This window comes from Microtus oregoni, unplaced genomic scaffold, assembly GCF_018167655.1.
Source record: "Microtus oregoni isolate MIOR12 unplaced genomic scaffold, Mior012 000025F_ref0000491, whole genome shotgun sequence".
NCBI classification, from domain to species: domain Eukaryota; kingdom Metazoa; phylum Chordata; class Mammalia; order Rodentia; family Cricetidae; genus Microtus; species Microtus oregoni.
Window position 1 is genome coordinate 32,215,321 of NW_024543084.1, and position 13,916 is coordinate 32,229,236.

At 36.5% G+C, this 13,916-nt stretch overlaps 1 protein-coding gene across 2 annotated transcripts in view; it reads left to right on the plus strand.

The window, feature by feature from the left end:
• The window catches only part of Tll1 (tolloid like 1), a 174,474-nt gene that overhangs the window by 76,689 nt on the left and 83,869 nt on the right, over window positions 1-13,916 (plus strand). For both annotated transcript variants that reach the window (XM_041674619.1, XM_041674620.1), the window contains 4 exons: window positions 5,985-6,095; window positions 9,546-9,626; window positions 11,537-11,689; window positions 12,189-12,306. In XM_041674619.1, the coding sequence (XP_041530553.1) occupies window positions 5,985-6,095; window positions 9,546-9,626; window positions 11,537-11,689; window positions 12,189-12,306 (463 nt within the window). The remainder of the gene's footprint in view (window positions 1-5,984; window positions 6,096-9,545; window positions 9,627-11,536; window positions 11,690-12,188; window positions 12,307-13,916) is intronic.

A 13,916-nucleotide genomic window follows, 5' to 3' on the forward strand; every position in this document is an offset into this window, starting at 1 on the left:
TGCCACCATGCCTGGTGTTTGACCTTGCTGCCTGACTCAGACTCCTTTTCTTCATGTCATTGCAGCAAGCTCTTTACGAACTGAAATATCTCTTCAGCTTCCAGTGTTCAGTATTAATGTACTGGAAATCTCTTTATATTTCTGCGGCAACAAGGACTCAGGGCTCTGTCATGGTTCGGCAGGTTGACTACAGATAAAGATAATGCATGCACAGTTATAAGGGCCAAAGAATTTGAAAGTATTAGTTTCACAGAATGATAAATGGTGGCTGATGAGCTCGCTCAGCGGGTTAGGGGTCTGGGTGGGCCTTGCTCTCAGGTCTGTGGTCTTGGTCAGAACCCAGTGCAAGGAGAAAACCCAATTCTTCTTTTGTTTTTATTTTTAAAACTTAATGTGTTTTTTTAAATTTCATGTAGTATGTTTTGATCATACTCATTCCTCCCCCAGCTCCTTCCAGATCCACCGTCCCACTTCCCTACCCATCCAACTTTGTGTCTTCCTTTTATTTATTTTGAATCCAATAAGTCCGATTTGTGCTGGTATACTCTTGGATTTGTAGCCCTCCGCTGGACTACAGATTTACAGAAAACTGTCCTTTCTCACTCTGTAGCTGTCAATTGTCAGACACTTTTTAGCTAGGGTAGGACTTCATCTTGAAAACCCAATTCTTGACAGTAGTCCTCCAACTTCCATACACGCTCCATGGCACATGCATGCTCTTCCCAATACAAATGATAAATACATGGGAAACGGATAAAGGTTTTGAATATAGATATATTAAACTTGGTTTACATGCTATGTAGTGCATGCAGTTTGCAGTGCTTTTCCATTAATAGGTACAGCTGGGTTCTTTGGTATTAGCTAAAAATAAACATACTTTTACAAAATAGGGGTAAAAGCGAGAAACAGGCACTTCCTGGTGTGATTATATCATTTAATCTAGACTGAGAAATTAAATGATTGTAAGCATCCTTATGGAGTTTTGTGTGCCTACCTATTGTTGATGGAAGCACCTGAAGCAGGACCTGGAGGGCGAGGAGACACCCGATTGGGACATTTGGGAACACGGGTTTCCTGGGAGAGGGCTTTTCTCCATAGATAAGGCCCAACAGACTGCCCTTGTCTACCACACTGTGTTCTCAGGTATCATAACAACCAGACGTAAAGTACTATGGTGTTAAACTAATAATTACATCGGTTATTGTAGTAGTATTTGTCTTCAGTGAATTGAAAGGCTTTGATCTTGGCGAAGTCACTCATCTTTGCTATTTGTATGATCTCTTTACCAATGTGCTTTGAACTTTGTTCCAGAACAATATGCGGATTCACTGTTTATAAACCCATCCTATGATTTTTAAAGATATTAGGGACCACAGATTCTAGTCCTCCTTAAAACTACCCACTGGGCCTACATCAGTACTAAAAGTTAAAGAAAATGATGTAGACAAAATATGCATTTCTTCTTGTTTAATCATTTTAAGTATATTTATTTATTCTCTGTTGCATTCCCCCTCCCATTCTGTCTCTTTCTTTCTCTGTATATCTCTGTATGTGCGTGGTCTCTTTGGGTATGAACTACCCCACCCCGTGTCTCTTTTTGTGTTGGTGACTCTGTGTGTTTTCTTATTTTGTGTGTGAATGATCACTTTCTCTGTTTGGAAATGTCCCCCTTCCCGTGTGTGTTCTTTTATACATGAGATTTCCACAGCATGCATGTAGAGGTCAGAGTTCAGTCTGAAGGAGTAGATTGATTTTCTCCTCCCACCGAGTGAGGCCTGGGGATGAAACTCAGGACACCAGGTCTGGCGGCATGTACCTTTACAGTCTATCTCAGTGGTCTCTGATTTAATTGTTTGTAATTAAGCCTTTCATTTTTAGGTCTATCATTGATGCGGTGTGGAGCATCGTGCTTTGGATTGTTCAGTCTCCTCAAGCATTATTCTGTGAAGTATCCTTATTCAGTATGCCAGATCAGAATCATTACAACCGTCCTGGGCTCCCGCCACTTCCAATTTTGTAGGATATTGAAGACAAATGACCTTTAGGGGAAAAACAAAACCTGTGGTTTTGTATGTAGTTTCAAAATTGCCCATTCAACATTTAGTTCTGGCCCGCGAGTTAGCTCCAGTTCCCTTCTGGCCACAGGAATCCCAGCATAATTCCAGACAGATAGGAAATAGTTTAATCCTATCCGAGCACTTATTTCATAGTGCCATCCCATAGACCAGCTTCCCATATTCCTTCCAGCTCTAATCTCATCAGTGCCTCATCACCGCATTAAATAGGCCAAATTAATAATACTTGATACTTTTCCTTTTTATTTTCGCCTTTTTAAAATCAAAACCACAAGACAAAAAGAGAGAAAAAGAAGTGAAAAAATTCCAATAAGTATCTAGAATCTCATGTATCTTTTGTGTACCAGACTTTGTCTTGGACTACCAACCAGCTCTCAAATCATGACATGGAGATTTATTACTACTTATGAATGCTAGACCTCGTTCTAGCTTTTATTTTTACCTGATTCTCTTTAACTATGTTTTGCTGTTTTTCAGTCTATATATCTTACTTTCACTGCTCCTCCTATCTGACTGGTGGTTGCCTAGTTTCTGGCCCTAAGCGTGTCCCTCTGTTTCTCCCTCAATCTCTTTTCCTTCTTTTCTCTCTGGAGTCTAGATTTCTCTTCCTACTTATTCTGTCTCTGCCTGCCAGCTCTTTCTATCCCTTTACTGCCTAGCTCTTGACTCTTCAGCTTTTTATTAGACAAATCAGGTGCCTTAGGCAAGCAAGGTGAAATAAGTGTAACATATTTTTACATAAACAAATACAGCAGAAACAAATGTAACACACATTCCTGTAGTTAAAGTAATATTCAGCAGCATAAACAAATGTAGCATACTTTTAGCTTGTTAAAATAGTATTCCAAAAAGTCTTTGCCTCTATATATCAAATATATAGGAGATAATAATGAAGAAGCTAAACACTCAGTACAAGTTGTCATGCTCTAGCCTGATGGACCAAGACTTGCACAGAATATTTTGGCATACAAAAAACAACACTTACTAGATTTAACTAGAGATGCCGCAAGAAAACCCAAAATGTGTGCCATATAGAGAAACTGGGCATTTAAAATATTGTAATGTGGTGTGTGTATGCATATGTGTGTGTCTGTGTGTGTGTGTGTGTGTGTGTTAACATGGATTTGAAGATGTATGGGGTCTAACACGCATTCTGAAAAGCACATAAGTGAGTTGGCTTCATCGCTCGCTACTTCCAAGAAAATGCTTAGTCTTCTCCTGGACTAGTTTATGGAGCGTTCAGAGCTGCCTGCCAAGCTTTATCTGAAGTTCTGAGTTAAGACAGAGGAAGATAAATAAAATGGGTTTATGTTCTCTAGACCAGTTTTGTCTAAAACTAAGTATCATCTGGTCTCGTACTTTCCTCTTCTCTAGAAGTAATTTTTCGCTTTATTTACATGTTTTTCCCATGGATTGTTGACTGTGTTTGGTGTAACATACCAGGGCATTTGTGCCTACCTCATAAGAAATGTCATACAAGAAAATAAAAACCCCAAACCCGCTCAGGCTTTAATTTACTGAACCTTTGTTTATTATGTAAAATGTAGAACTGACAAACCGATATTTCAGCTGTGCAATGCCTCAGACTTCTAATCAGCCTGTCTGAAGGTTTATTCTAACAGATATAAAAAAAATGAATAGCAGGAAAGATGATCACAGTGACATCTATTCCTGGTTACTGGGAGTTTATTAAGTGTAGAAATCTGAGGTTCATCTCCAGACCCAATGAATCCTGAAGTTTTTAAGCAGGTTCTTGGATTCTCACCCACAGTTAGAGAAACCCCTAGACATCTAGACTCTAGCTGTGTATAGGACTGCGGCATTAGGGAGAGATGGGCTGGCTTTGAGTACCTATGGTCACAGGTATTCCCTCAGCCATACATATAATGTTAATCTCATAAAGAATAGTAAATTTGAATTTACAAAAAAACCTTGAATGTGAATGTATTTTTAATGAAAACCTATGATTCTTTTAAGATGACTGATAAAGTAATAAATGAAAGTAGATTGTCTCTTTCAGGGGATGAGTGTTTTAGGGGTGAGAGAGCCTTTTTGTTTTCTGTAGCATATGTATGAGTGGAATTCAGTTTCTAAGTCTGGGTTTAATTTTTGAATTTGTTTCTATGGTCGTATGTGACAGTAAGCCATTCTGTACGTTGGGTAGATTGCCATTCAGCTGACAGAGCTCATCATTGGTGGCAAGGAGGGAGAAGGCAGTATAGAAGAGAGTTTGAAGTTAAAAAAGAATTTTCTGTATTTGGAACTGATAACCTACCTTGAGCTGAGCTCTGTTTTCTTACTGTTTTGATTTGTACCAATCTCACTTTCTCACCTTTGAGTTTTATGTGAAGAACCCAAACTCACCGGTTAATTCAATAATTTAGCCATTGATGAAAGCCCTAAACAACTCATAACCTTCACAACTGGAGTTTCAATTTGTTAAGTTCACTACCTTTTATTAACTAGCTTTTTATAGTGCTAAAATTAATAAAGATAAAGATTATAGTACAATAAAAGACAAAAATTTTAAAAGGATAGTTTTTAATCACTTCATAAATCTTCATGTTTTGTCCTTTTTTTGTTTTAAAAAAGAAAATCTGAAGTTAATTTTATTTATTTATTTTATGTATATGAGTGCTCTACCTGCATGCACAACCTATGGCCAAAGAGGGCATCAGATTCCACTATAGACGGCCATGAGCCACCATGTGGTTGCTGGGCATTGAACTCAGGACCTCTTACAGAACAGCCAGTGCTCTTAACCTCTGTGCCATCTCTCTAGCTCATGAAGTTAATTTTAAGCAAAAAGAATATCTGTAAACCAGTATTAAAATGAAAAGAAATATAAAAGAAAAATTAAGAATAATCTTGGAAATTCTTGATATTTTTTATAGTTTACTGCCTCACGATAAATGCATTCGCTTAGTTACAGACCCTGAAGTTAATGTGTCATGACATCTTTTGCTAGAAAGTAATCAAAGGCTTATTTTTGGTTTGAACAAAACATCTATTTCATTATTATGTTAATATTTATAATCTTAGAAGCAAAATTTGCATGCTTGTTGTAAATAAGACCCATTCTTTCACAATGGTTTATAGATCATTGAATTTTTTTTAAAGCAGCATAAAGCTTTGGGGAGGATCTGTGTATTCTGGGTTATGGAATTATTTTAGTTTCCTGAAGTAACAAGTTATGACTTTAATAAGTCATTAAACATGAACAGCATAACATGAAGTTGTTGCCCAAACAAATATTGACTTAAAACTTTGTTTTTTAAATTGTGCACCCATTTCTAAATATGCAGAGGCAGCTTGGTCTTTAAAGACATGCCTTAAAAGCAATGGAGTGCGCTGAATGGCTACCTCAGCACAGCGTGTCTAGTTTGGATTGAATCTCACTGAACTGAGTAGTCTTCGTATATCATTTCCTTGTTACTGTGTCGACTTGTTGGTGAAGGCTCACAGGGGGCAGAGGCATTCGCAGAAAATGCGAGATCCATATTAAATTTCAATAATTTGAGGATTAGCTCATGGTACCAGCTTTCCCCTGTGGGCCATCTCACTCAAACAAACTTTGGTTTCTGTCAAAATACCAACATTGGGGGCAGGGTGTATTTTAGTCTAATTTACTCAGGTACGATTATCTTGAAAATGTGCTTTGGAAAAAGTTCATTTTAAATTTTGTGTTTATGTCGGGGGGGGGGGGGGGTGTGTACATGAGTGCAGTGGCTGTCAGCTGGAGTCATAGGTGTTCCAGAGGCACCTGAGGTAGTTCCTGGAAACAAAGGTAGGACCTCTCTGAGAGCAATGTGTGCTCTTAACCTCTGAGCCAGCTCCCATAAGGTTCTATAGTTAACTTGCTATGCATTGATTTGATGTTGACATTCTTTTCCCACTTCTTTGTTCTAGCTGTGTTTTGGGGTGACATTGCCTTAGACGATGAAGACTTGAATATCTTTCAAATAGACAGGACAATTGACCTGACACAGAGTCCTTTTGGAAAACTTGGACATAGCACAGGTATGGCTGACTATTTGAACACATTTATAACTTTTTTTTGGAAAATATATTTGAAATTCTGTGAATATTCTTAAAAATTCACATCAAATTTGACTTTGTCCATGGAAGTAAGCATGGTTTAAAGTTTAGGTTCTTATCATAGCTTTTATTTATAATTTTATTTAACAACCATTTTGTACTTATGCTCCATGGCTGTTTCTGCAACAATAACTTTGATGAAAACCCCTGGAGGTGATTCTAATTTTAGGTGTTTTGAATACATTTGAATTATGCCTCTGTGGAAACCTAGAGGTTTGAAATAGTTTTTAAGGTTTAAATATTCTTTATGATTTCTTCGTACAATTTTTATTCTGTGTTCCATTTTAGAGGTTTCAAGACTAAAAGGATTAAGTTCTTCTTTTTTAGTTATATCTGATAAATGTTATTATTTACTTATTTATTTGCTTATTTATTTTTGGGATAGAGTCTCATGCAGCTCAGACTAGCTTCAACCTTGCTATGAGTTCATAGTGGCTTTAAACATCTGATCTTCTTACCTTCACCTCCCAAGTGCTGTTATAATCATATGCTACCATACGAGGCATTAAAACATTGATTTGATGCATTCCTTTTATCTTCTTTAATTCCTCCCTTTTCTAATTTGACCTTCTCTTACATGTCCCAGTGATTCTCAACCTCTGAGTCATAATGTCTTTGGGAGTCAAATGACCCTTTCATAGGGGTTGCATATCAGATATCCTGCATATCAGATCTTTACATTATGATTCATAAGAGTAACAAAATTACAGTTAGGAAGTAGCAATGAAAATAAGTTTTTGGTTGGGGGTCACTGTAACATGTTGAATCGTATTAAAGGGACACAGCATTTAGGAAGGCTGAGAACCACTGTCTTATCCTATGTGATATTAAGTATGTGTAAAATTCCTCTCTGTTATCCAGCAGATAAATCTGTCTTAGAGTTAAGACATTTTACTATGCATCAGCATTTCCTTGTCTAATCCATTTGATTTAGTAACCTTTTGTTTCAGCAAATTCCAAGCATATGGAAAAGCTGTATGATAATACAGAGGATGGCAGTGGGATGGTCCTAAATACAGCGGATAATAGCAGCTGGTTTTGTGTGTGCAGACATGCATATGCACATGTGTGAATACATTCGGAAATTAATTACAGAAAATTTGTAGAAAATGCAACAACACATTTTAGCAAGCAGTTTCTAAAATAAGGGTATGGACCTATCCAGTTAAAATACCATTATCACAACTAAAAAACATCGTTGCAAGAGAAATATAAATGGTAAAAACTAAAGGATTCACAAAAAATAATATGCTTCGGCCTTTGTTGTATATAGTGACAGTCTTTCCTGACACCTGGACCACTGTATGTACATATGCAAATATAAATATAGATAACATATACGCTGGGATATATTGCAAGCTATCTGTGATTGGCATGTGTCCATCCTCTGGGCTGTGGATTCCAAATACTGAAAAACTAAAGGCCTCACATGATTTGCTCTGTGAACTTAGGTTTTCAAGCCATCAAGTTCTTTAACCTCTTATACACACATGCAAAGGCACAGGTCCCCTCACGACAGTTTCACATCTACTTAGCCATATTTGGCCCTCCTTCTAAGCCCTCTCTGCTAGACTCGTGGGATTTGTCCAGCACCTTCCTCCCCAGTATCCTTTTCTACCCATATTTTATTGTGGTAGTTGATTCTGAACAACAAAAAACTGACACTACTTGGCAAAACCCTGTGTTTGTTAAACTGAATTTTGAGTTTCGATTTAAGTGATTCTTTGATATAAGTACTATAGAGGTTATTTCTTAGGCTTAACTTTCCACATGCTTTGAAAATCGTTGCTTTCCTGTGATTAAATACCTTAAAACTATCATTTAATGTTGATAATTTATTTAAATGTAGGCTCATAGATAGAATAGTTGGAGGAACAGTAATATCTCTTTAAATATATAATGTAGAACACAATATAGTTTTGATAATATAAACAATGTAAATCCATTCTGGCAAGCACACAGATCAGAAAGCTCAGTTGGAAATTGCACTCTACACGTGAATTTCAAATAATTTAAATGTCCTATATTTTATGATTTTACTCAATTTTTCCTTTCCCAGGAATTTGTTTAAGTAGAGTTGTTACTTTTCTCGTCTTCTAATTTAAAAACATATGAGTTATGTTTACAAATAAATAAACACTTGATTTCTATATTTCCATTGTGTTCTAGAACAAGTGACAAAAAGATCTACCACTTTTAAAATTTAGTGAGCTACCAGTGTCACACTTTATTTCATTTATTCTAAATGTCATTCAAAATTGCTAAAATATTCTTCCAAACACAATCACTTTTCCTAGGTTTAGAACATCACCTTTTAGTTCTATGATTCACATCCATATACTATCTTGATAATAGCCAAGACATTCCTTTATTTTCAAAAGGAGTCCTTTAAAGATCTAGTTACATGCATTTTGGCTCCATTTAATCTAACTGAAGTTCCCATATAATGGTCATTTAAAACATGTAGAGCCCACACTTTAAAAGGATTTTAAGTAGCTTCTTAGGAATGAGTACATTTGAGTGTGACCTCATCTTTCTGAAATGTCTGATGGAAAAATTTCAAACATTTTTCTCAAGATGCACAGAAAAATGTGACCATGTAATGCAAATAATTAAACAAACTACTAGTCTGTGCTTCCACTGTTTGCCTTATAAGGACATTTGGCTTCTCCTTTAGGAAGTTAGATTTCCTTAAACTTCTCTTTTCCTCATTATTTTCTGGAACATCCTTTGAGGGTATTTTATTATTTTTAAAATCTTGCAAATCTCATAATGTAATGTAACACATTTTGCAGTTGAACATCCACGGGGGCACTTACCTTGTGACTTTTTTCTGATTATATAAAGTAGGGAGAATTACATTCAAGATATAGCTGAATGTACTGTAATATTTGACCTGATATTTCAAAGTTTAGGAACAAAACTTGCCATGCGAGGTTGCTCTTCTAGTGTTTTGATTCCCACTTCCTGGCAAGACATTTGAACAGACTCAGTTTACACAAGGGAAATAGCTGGGAAGCAATTGATATGGCTTTGTGACTTCCTGACATTCTGCATAGCATAGCTATGTGGCAACAGGTGGTGTCAAGGTCACAGAGAAGAAAAATGTTTCAGATTATCAATAGATAACTCAATTGTCCTGATGCCCAAATAAAGACATTTTGGTTGATTGCTGAGTTTCTCCCACCTCCTTCTTTTTAGTTACTAATGTGTTCTTGTAGAAACTTTAATCTCTTCAGAGATTCATGAATAATAATTTCTAACATACTAATTTCATATAAAAGCCCAACCAAGGAGAAACTAGCAGTATTACCATTGTTTATTTGCAAGGACTGAGAGTAACAAACTTAATATTTTTCTTTTATTCTTCAGGTGGATTTGGAGACCATGACATACCAAAGAAACGAGGGGCTCTGTATCAGCTAATAGACAGGATAAGACGACTTGGCTCTGGTATATCAATGTTTAAAGCTGCAGATTCTTTACTTGATGTGCAGTAAAACCGATACCCATAAAAATTCAGTTTATTAAGACCAGTGTGTCACTATTCTGTAATGGAGGTAAAGGATATACTGAGAGAGAGTCTCTTTTTGTTTCATTAATCGATGCATCATGTCCAGTTTGTAGAGCTTAAGTTGAAGAAAATGAAAATATTCTTTTGAGTCAACTTAAACTTTTCCTGGTATAAGATGAGTTAAGTATTAATTGTATGTTTTTGTTTCCAGTTCATTAACTACTGTTCCAAAATATTTTCTAGGCCATGGAACTGCCTCAATTTTATCAAACAATAAAGAAATCATAGCAGTATTTGCTTCTAAATGAAAGTAATTTTTCTTAACTTGTCAGAGGGATATTTCTACTAAGAAAAGTGGTGAACCAGGCATGATGGTTCATGTCTGTAATTCATACCACTTTGAAACTTTGAAGGCTGGGTAACGAATATTGTCATATGCTAGAGGGGGTCCTAGCTATATTGTGTATTTTAGGAATACTTGAGACCCTGCCTCAAAGCAAACAAACAAACAAAAATAACAAACATACACACAAACAAGGCCTCAAAGAAAAACAAACCGCAATCAAACAAAAAGTGAAATAAGAGCACTGGATGCTCATGCATAGGACCTCAGTTCAATTCCCAGCATCAGTTTTGCAGCTCACAACTCTTAACTCCAGTCCCAGGGAACCTGATATCCTCTTTTGGCCTCTGCAAGTATCAGGCAGAAATTTAGTGCACAGACATACAAGCAGGCAAAGCACCTATGTACATGAAAATAAATAATAAATTTAAAATAGCAACCAAAACACCAAATAAAACATAATAATAATAATATATTTATATATGCATGTATTCATTTCATAAAAACTTTATTCTGGTTTCATAATTAGTTCATATCTACAATATTTAATTTATTACCATGCATAGATTCTGAAACCTTTTTAGTAAGCCCATTATTTGGGCTTAATGTCCTAATACTCCTTCAGTTGATAGGATCAATGAGCTCACTTTCCAGAAGTGATCTTCCTAAGCAAAGACAATATGTTTGCTCAAGGATATTGAAGAGAGAGATATACTCAAGACTTTGTCATGGGGTTCTATGTTCAGTAGTTGTCACCATAGTGCATTTAGTGAGGGGCAGCTCAGTAACACTGATGGATGAATGAAAAGAATAGCCGTGAACATCTGTGAAAACAAACACAAAAAGAAAAATTCCAAGAAAGACAAAGAAAATAAGATTCTAGACTTGGAGTTTTCTCTGAATAGGCAGTATTTTGTTAAACCTATACTACGTTGTAGCTGCCTCTGGCTCATGCTGTTAGCTGGAGAAGAATGCAGATGACAGGAATGGAGACAACTGATTGTCTTAGTGGTCAATGCCTTATTTTTCTTAATCATTTATGTGATGTAACATTTATTGCTTTAGGCTGTTTTACTGGAATATCAAACCTGGTTTCAATGATTAAGTACTTGACCAGAATAATTTAAAGAAATAATCTTGAAGGTTGAGCACTTTTACTGAACAGTATCTGTTTTATCAGCTGTGGTGAATAGGTCTTGGACTGATATGATAGGCAATTTAAGACAGTTTTTTTTTTCCATAACCGTATACTCATTCCAGACTTCTGTATCCTATTGTCTAAAATATAAAAATTACTCATGACTCATTTATAGGACATTGGGAAATGTTATTGGGTCTTAAAGTACTTAAATATTTCTATGTATTTCTTAAACAGGTAAAATGACTGCCATTTTCCTTTAATGCTGTTTGCGTGTGTTTATGCAAATACATATATGAGATATTTGAACTCTTATTCCTTAAGGGTAGTAGGATTCTGTTGGACAGATGTTTTAAATGTCTCTGCAGGCTTGGAGCAAAACAAGACCACTAAAGGAAAAGCACCTTTAAAATTCTCAGAACAAAATGAGAAAAACCGAGTTCCCAGAGCTGCTACATCAAGGACAGAAAGAATATGGCCTGGAGGTGTCATTCCTTATGTCATAGGAGGCAACTTTACTGGTAAGATATTCCCAGTAAGTATGTGTGGGGTTTTTTTAAAAAGGAAATTTATTATACAGGCATATGTTTTATAGAATATTATTATCCATATATTATACACTATCCAATGAAATGTGAAAAAAACGCTCAATTAACCTGGACCTCTAACTTAAAACATCTCTGAATTTGAAGTAAAATATCTTGTCTTTCATTTAGGGTCTAAAGTATTGTGCTGGACTTCATATAGTGTTTCAGATTTACTCTGCAAGGCAGCTTGTCTGAACTGTCTCCCCCCACCAAAGTCTTTTAGGCACATATTCGTAGAGCTAGTGGGCTTAACCCTCGAATTAGAAAGTGAGTGTGGAGTCTGAACAATGACTTATCGTGGTGCTGTGAACCCGACATGCTTGATCACAGTGCTGGCTGGCATCCTTATCTGCCAGCCAGGATGGCGGAGCCAGCACAAAACACGCCTCCATGAAAGCCCACACTGTTTTAATAAAGTCATGAATTTTTCCAGGCAGCCAGCGAGCCATGTTCAAGCAGGCCATGAGACACTGGGAAAAGCACACATGTGTGACTTTCACTGAGAGAAGTGATGAAGAGAGTTACATTGTGTTCACCTATAGGCCTTGTGGGTAAGTAGAGAATGGACTTCAGTTTTGAAGACTAAAAGGGGAAGGCTTATAGGTAGGATTCTTTTCTTCCTGCTTGAATAGTACTTTGGCCAAGCGACAGTCTGAGTTTTGCATAATAAAGCTTGCATTCAGACAAACATATTTCCATGATCACTGGGCTTTGTGCCCCTTTGCAGGTCTTTGTCTTGCTACAGCAGTTTTTCTAGAACTCTGCTCTCTGTGCTCAGCAACCTGAAAAATCTGTGTCCAGCCTCTCTGGGAAATCTAAGTACTTAGTTTCTAGTACAGTTGCTTATCATGTCATTTGGTCTCTGCTGTCTTATGTTGGTATTCGAGTTCTTCCCTGTAGCATCTCAGACCTTTAGGCAAATCTACCTCCTCTCCTTTCTTCATTTTCCAAGTTGCTGCCACGATCAATTGACTTCCAAGCTCACTGGTGAGAGCAAGATTTCATACTTTCTAAGATTCGTTGGCGTTTTCTCCTACAAGAGTGTTTTTGAAATGTACTTACAAGATAACAAATAATTTCTTAAAAATAATTTTAGAAAAAGAAAAAAAAATAAAAAGAGAACATGACATTTAAAGAGAAAGGTGTAGGGATTTGGAGTTGGGGAGGGAGTGGGAGGTAAATATGAACAATTTATATGCATATATGGAATTGTCATAGTAAACAAAGTATTATATTAAATTAGATAATCATTTTAGGAAGTTGGCAAGATGTTCCAGAGAGTAAATATGGGAACAAACAAACCTGATTGCCTAAGTGGCCTCTAACATCCACATGGTATAAGCAGACAATCTACTCCCTCAAGCGGGCCTCTTATCTGTGCATGTGCACCAAGTCACACATAGTTCTTTGCTGTAGGCCGAGTTCTCTTTTGCAGACAACCACTCCTGACTAATCATCCAGATGCTTAGTATTAATTACAAGTGCTTGGCTAATAGTTTAAACTTGTTATTAGCTTACTCTTACATTTATATTGACTCATATTTCGTATCTATTCTTTGACATGTGGCTTATTACCTTTACTCAGTACGACGTGTCCATCTTCCTTCTCTCTGCATCTGCCCGCAACTCTCCAGAATCTGCCTTTCTTTGTCCAGGCATTCCCAGTATGCCTCTCCCACCTAATCTTATCCTGTCCAGCTGTTGGCTAGTCAGCTTCTTTATTAAACAAGCCACATTGACACATTCACAGAGTGTAAAGGAATAGGAATTTCTGCCTTTTTGTTTAATTAAAAAGGAAGGTTTTAACTTTCATATAGTAAAACCTACACAACAAAAATAGTTATCAAATAAGAATTACAGTTACAATATCTAATCAAAATTAGAGAAAACATATTATCTATCTTATCTTTGTGAGTCTAAAGTTTTATGCGTAACTTACCTTTTATTATAACTGAGGAAAACCTCAGCGATGACTATCTAGTCTTCAGCTTTGTGAAAGACCTAAGGACAGGGACATCTAGTAGCTTGAATTGTCACCCTAGGTTCTTCTGTGATGTTGGGGCATCCAACTTTGGACTAGAGGCCTGGTGTATCTGGAAGACATTTCTGATAAGTAGAGAAATTTGAAGGACTGTCCTACCTGTCTTGGTAGAGTTTGAAA